The sequence below is a fragment of the Rhinolophus hipposideros genome (genome assembly GCF_964194185.1).
Source record: "Rhinolophus hipposideros genome assembly, chromosome: 1".
Taxonomy (NCBI): Eukaryota; Metazoa; Chordata; class Mammalia; order Chiroptera; family Rhinolophidae; genus Rhinolophus; species Rhinolophus hipposideros.
Genome location: NC_138047.1, coordinates 27,808,704 through 27,814,703, shown reverse-complemented (window position 1 = coordinate 27,814,703; position 6,000 = coordinate 27,808,704). Strand labels below are relative to the sequence as shown.

Below are 6,000 nucleotides of genomic sequence, written 5' to 3'. Positions count from 1 at the left end.
TTATTAACAATAAAGGAAAATGGTTTCAGGATGTAATATTTAAACCCAAAACAACAGTGAGGATTTGACTGTTTTGATCGGCCCACTTGATGTCCAAATACAGCCCTCAAAGAGGACTTTAGAGGTCTTCCATTTCAATCCCATTATTTTGGTGGTAGGAAGTAATTGATTCCTTTGAGTGGCTCCTGGTAGATTGTGGAAAAGCTAGGCCATTGTTCCAGAATATTACATTGTTTCCCTTTCTTAAGGTGACAAGGGACATTGTAATGGGCCTTGCTAATTCTTTATTGCGTCCACTGTACATCAGTTTATTTCTTTAACTATCCCCTTCCCATAGACGATAGATCCTTGTGTACAGGAAGCATAGTTTTCCATTTTGGCCTCTTCCATGGCTCAGACCCAATGCTAGACTTGATTTTCTGATTTCCAACTGCTGTCCTCTGAGCACTGAGATACACTTTTGCTATTAATCATCTATTTTAGTTGATCATTTTGATATATTTTTAAATCGTGTCTTTCATAATGATGTCATTATAAGAATATTTCTCTTTTTATGAGCTCAACCAGTTCCCACAGTGAGATGGAAATGAATTCGAGAGGTTTAGTGATTTCCTCAAGTCACATGACTGCTGTTGGCAGCAGATTCTTACTAGAACATATTCCATATCCTGACATTTAGACCATTTTCTTTCCATTTGGGGTAGAGTTTACAAGCTTGTAAACTCTGAGATTCCTATTTCCTTTCTAAATAATATTCTTACATTGAACTTTATGTGAACCACACGTTCCTTATTTCTGGTTTCTCGCTTTTAAGCTCCACATAGTTGGTTGACAGGATCAGAAATTGACAGCTTTACTCTACTTTTGAAGCCCATTACAAATACAGAGTCATGGCAGCGTAAACCCCTTTTAGCTCTATTAATTCCTAATGAGCGAAATATCAGATCTCTTTCTTCCTTTTTCTTTACTCAGGCCCCAGTTTTTAAGCAAAAACATATTAAGAACCACAAATAGACTTGTATAAAAGACAAAAATCTGCTTGGGGTTTCTCCACAAAGGAAAAATATTTTACTTGGCTATTGTCATAAAGATACTAGTTCATAAGTATCTTTGTTCTTTTACACAGGTACAGGCATATTTAGTTTATTACAGTTTTTGACACAATTATTTTAGCAACTTATGCTACAATGTAAACTTTTTAAATGAAGTGAAATTTTATTTGCCATTAAAAAAAATCATTGTTTTGAATATAGAAACTAACATTTTTAATAGCGTTTGTAAAGCTATGATTACATTTTACACAAGCTAATTTAGAAAGACTGTACTCAACATAAGAAATATAGAAACAATGATTTTCTTTTAAACGTTTTTCTGATCTTGAGTAATCTAAATGATATATAGAGTCTCAGAGGTCTATCTTGGTTTTAATTTATTGACTGTGAGAATGTATGACAAAAGGTAGAAACTGTCTATGTTTTCTTGACAGTACTTATAAATATTATATAAAAATATACTGAAGAATACTGGTTGTCTTTGAACAGTACTAAATACAGCTATTTTAGATGAGATTGAACAAGTTTTCATTGTAGTTAACATAATATTTTCCCCAATTATGTTACATTTAACATTTTTAATGAAGTACATAAAAAATATAGGGTAAGTCAATATTAAACTTTAAATTGAGTTCAAAGTGAACTGACATACTTTGACAGAAGCTCTTCATAAACTGAGATCAGTTCTAAGTACTTAAAAAGAGAAGCCTTCATTATAATGATTCTTTGGCATAATTTTGGAACTATGTCATATAACATTACAAAATACAGTAGCTCCTATGTACTTGCTTCCATAATTATGATTTCTTAATATTTATTGCCATTTTGGCATTCTCAAATACTCTGCTCTTTTGTAGAAATTAGCTTTTTAAATAAAGTTAGAGGAGAAGGTCAGTAATCTGTTTCAGTCTGTGCAAAATGTTTTGTTGGCTTTGTTAAATGAAAATTGATATCTATTTGTCTTTCTTTTAAAGGTCATTGCCTGAACTTTGAGCTTACAGATTTAGGGGTTACTGCTGATATTTTAATAATATGAAGGTCCATATAGCAGTTTTTATAGTTCATACAAATTAATATTACAAAAGGAGAATAATTTAGAATTCTTTCTTAATAAATGTTATTGCAAGTCATTAGAGTTTCATGAAAGCACAGAGACATATGGAAAAGTCCCATCAGAATAATTAGGAAAATTACATAGAGACAATATGCCATTCAAGTCTTTACTCAGAAGATTTCAGTCCAGCACCTTTATGTGACTTTAGACTTGCAGGAAATGGATGTTTTGTTTGAACTTGAGAATATTTACAGTAGGTTTTGTTATGGTTGTAATTATTGAGTGTTTTCTTCATTTCTACTTTGTTTATTCTTTAACCCACTTTTTCTTTCATTTGCCTATATTTGTTTGTTGGCTTATACCATTCTACTCTTGCTTATAGTTTTGTACTGAGTGCTGCATCAAATTAATGTATTCTTCTTTAGATTTTTTGCTTTTACATATGTCTTTATTCTTCATAATGGGCAAGTATTTGTCCTAATACCATTTTAACTGAAATGGAACCTGATATCGTAAGTTTTTAAAAAGCTCTAGTAGAAATTAATCATTATTAGAAGTGTTATAAAAATTCCGTGATTCATTACAAATTTGTCATTATCTTCACATTTTTTCTTGGCTCATTTTGGCTTATTGCATGTTGGTTCTAGTGACATATAACCTTTTTCTACACTGTGTTAAGTGTATGAGAGTGCCTGTCAAGAAAGCTGCCAACGATCTTAGAATTTAAATTAAACAAACCAGCACAGTAATTTATAAATGCCTCATTAATTTCAGTACCTCAGTCTTGGTAGCTATGATCTGTAATGGGTTCTTCACTGGGTAATTTGCTCCTCCCTTTCTAATGCTCCTAAATCTGACCATGTATATTTCTCAAAAAATATAAATCTGACCATGTATAGTTTTTGAGAAATACACATGGTCAGATTTAGGAGAGTTAGACGAGAACTAGGCAAACATAATATAGTTCATCCTGTCAGCGAGTTGCTGTGACTATTTTTCATCTTCCCGAATATTTTCTCTTCGTTTGCTCCACCACCTACCTGTCAAATCTAGATACCATTATTGTACAATAATAGCTGCTGTTTGAGATACCCGGGGTTTTAACAGAACTTTTTTGTATAGAGAATTAATTTTTATAATCAGAGATTTAGACATTTAAAAACTTCTAGCAAGCACGTTTGTATATTTGTATATTACCTTTCATCTATCTGTCTTTGAGTAGATTCCCATTTCTTCTCAGACTAATGAATTTTGATAATTCATTACTTAATTCATTTACTTATTCAATTGATAATTCATTTACTTTCAGAACTTAGTCTGTTTTGAAAAATCTATTACAACTTTTAACATATTAAAAGAAATGTAGGCCATTGTGAAAGTTACAAAATGTCAAGTTGACAGTAGAAAGTAACAACAAATCTTTTATGTGTGATACACCTATAAAGTTCAAGATGTCTCATTGTATTTACTAAATTTTCTTCTGCTATATATTTAGGTACAGAAGGTTTGGGATTCAGCATCACTTCCCGAGATGTAACAATAGGTGGCTCAGCTCCAATTTATGTGAAGAACATCCTCCCCAGAGGGGCTGCCATCCAAGATGGCCGACTTAAGGCAGGAGATCGACTTATAGAGGTAAGTGACTTCTCTAAGTCAGAAGTTCCATAATTCTTGAAAAGTTGTTCTTTTTAATATTTTCAGAAAATGTGAAACTAAATTATCTATTTCAGTGGAAGTATACATCATAAAATAATGTGTTTCTGCTTTATTTTTATATTTTTCCATGTTGTGTGATAAGAAATATCGTTTTGTTTAGAATACTTAAATTTTGAGTTACTCAGACATTTGGTTTATGAGACATCATTTTGTCATTATTTAAGTACAGTGTCTATTAGGTTATGTTTCTAGATGGGTTTAAAGTTATGTCTGGCAATATAAAAATGTTATCTACTTTGTAATCCGAACTGAGACCAATGAAATAAGTGAAAACAGTGTGTCTTGATGAGAAGAACAAGGACATTTTCAAATGGCAGGTTGGAACATGAATTGAGACATAAAAATCAAATGTCAGAATAAAGGAAATAGTTTTTCAAAATTTCCTTTCTGTAACTCATGAGTTTCCGTTCATTGGCCTTTGATGCTTTTTTTTTTTTTTTTTGATGCTTTTGACATACATAAACATACAGAAATTCTATCTGTGTGAATTTTTGTGCATACAGAAATAAAGGGGAGAAGTATTGAGAAAAAATATACTTTATTAGCCTTTTTTTTAGTGTTTTCATCAGAAAGACATAGTCTGTATTCTTAGCAACAGATAGTTATCTAATTACTATTAGGTTGATGCAAAAGTAATTACGGTTTTTTACAGTTATTTTTAACCTTTTAAACCGCAACTACTTTTGCACTAACCTAATAGCTAGTATTCAAATTCTAATGTTAACGTACACTTTTATGACATTATCCTCTTTCCTTTACTTGTAGTTTCATACATAGTTTTGAACTCTCCAGATTGAGCTCTCCTAAAGATTTCTTGAAAAGTGATAGAGCCAAGGAGTAACTTCCAGATTTTTTCCGCATCTGCATTTTGGGCCTAGATGTCTTAAATCATATTTCTTTCCTTTTTGTTTTGTTCATGTGACAACATTTGTTAAAGGGCCACTGCTAGAGGCTAAATATAAGGAAAGATTTGAGTATAAATTATATCTAAGGTGTTGGTTCTGGAAAGGGCCACCTGTCCTTGGGGTTTAAAGTGAGTACAGTTGACCCTTGAACAATGGGGGTAGGTAGGGTGCACTCTCCCCCACCCCCATTTAGTTGAAAATCCCAGTATAAAATTTTGACTCTCTAAAAACTTAGCTACTGATAGCTTACTGTTGATCAGAAGCCTTATTGATAACATATTTTGTATGTTATTATATGCTGTATTCTTACAACAAAGCAAGCTAGACAAAGTTATTAAGAAAACCATACGGAAGAGAAAATACATTTACAGTACTGTACATATTTATTGAAAAATATCTGTGTGTAAGTGGACCTGCGCAGTTTAAACCCATGTTGGTCAAGGGTCAACTTTAGTTATTATACCAAATTTGTAGTTGTAGCTTGTTTCACTCAGTAAGAGTCTCAGCTATGATTTGAATCTTTATCTCTAAGTCCAAAATCTTTGCCTCTGTCCTTTTGTCCCAGACCTCCTCCTCTCCCTGCATCCCAAGTCCCCCACCTACTTTCTTTCTAAAGGAAATCAGTTTACTTTTGAGTCTCTCTTTCATTACATAATTGCTTTACTTTCAATACATCACAAAGACTTGTCTTCCTTTTTGAGCAATGGGAAGGGCCTGCAACCTGTATTTCTTCACAGTTAGGCTTTATTTTCTATAGCTATCAACTCGCTTAAAACTGAAACTACATTTTCACTTGTTTTAAATCTGACTATCTGGATTTGTAGTTATATCTATGGCAATATCAACATTTTCTGTGGCAGTTTTTCTGAATATCTGGATATCTGTAAGCACACGTTATAAAAAAATCAAGTGACTTTTTAATTATTATTGAGAACTTGTTTGCTTTCTCTGAACATGTTATTATCTGTTTTCTGCAATCCCTTAACAGTAGTATGATTTTCAGCAGAGGGGGAAGGGTTCCAAAACATATTCTAACTACAGGAAGATTTTGATATTACAATTTAAATAATATACCTAATTGCCTTAGATAAAATGTTATTTTTATCTAAAGAAAATAATATTGTGTGTGTGTGTGTGTGTGTGTGTGTGTGTGTGTATTTTAATTTTTATTGGGGGACAGTGTGTTTCTCCAGGGCTCATCTGCTGCAAGTCATTGTCCTTCAATCTAGTTGGGGAGGGCGTAGCTCAGTTCCAAGTCCAGTTGCCATTTTCA

The 6,000-nt window shown here is 32.4% G+C and overlaps 1 protein-coding gene across 27 annotated transcripts in view; it reads left to right on the top strand.

Moving 5' to 3' along the window:
* Positions 1 to 6,000, top strand: part of PARD3 (par-3 family cell polarity regulator) — a 610,024-nt gene that overhangs the window by 355,354 nt on the left and 248,670 nt on the right. For all 27 annotated transcript variants that reach the window (XM_081059103.1, XM_081059088.1, XM_081059079.1 and 24 more), the window contains one exon: positions 3,602 to 3,741. In XM_081059103.1, coding sequence (XP_080915229.1) covers positions 3,602 to 3,741 — 140 coding nt within the window. The remainder of the gene's footprint in view (positions 1 to 3,601; positions 3,742 to 6,000) is intronic.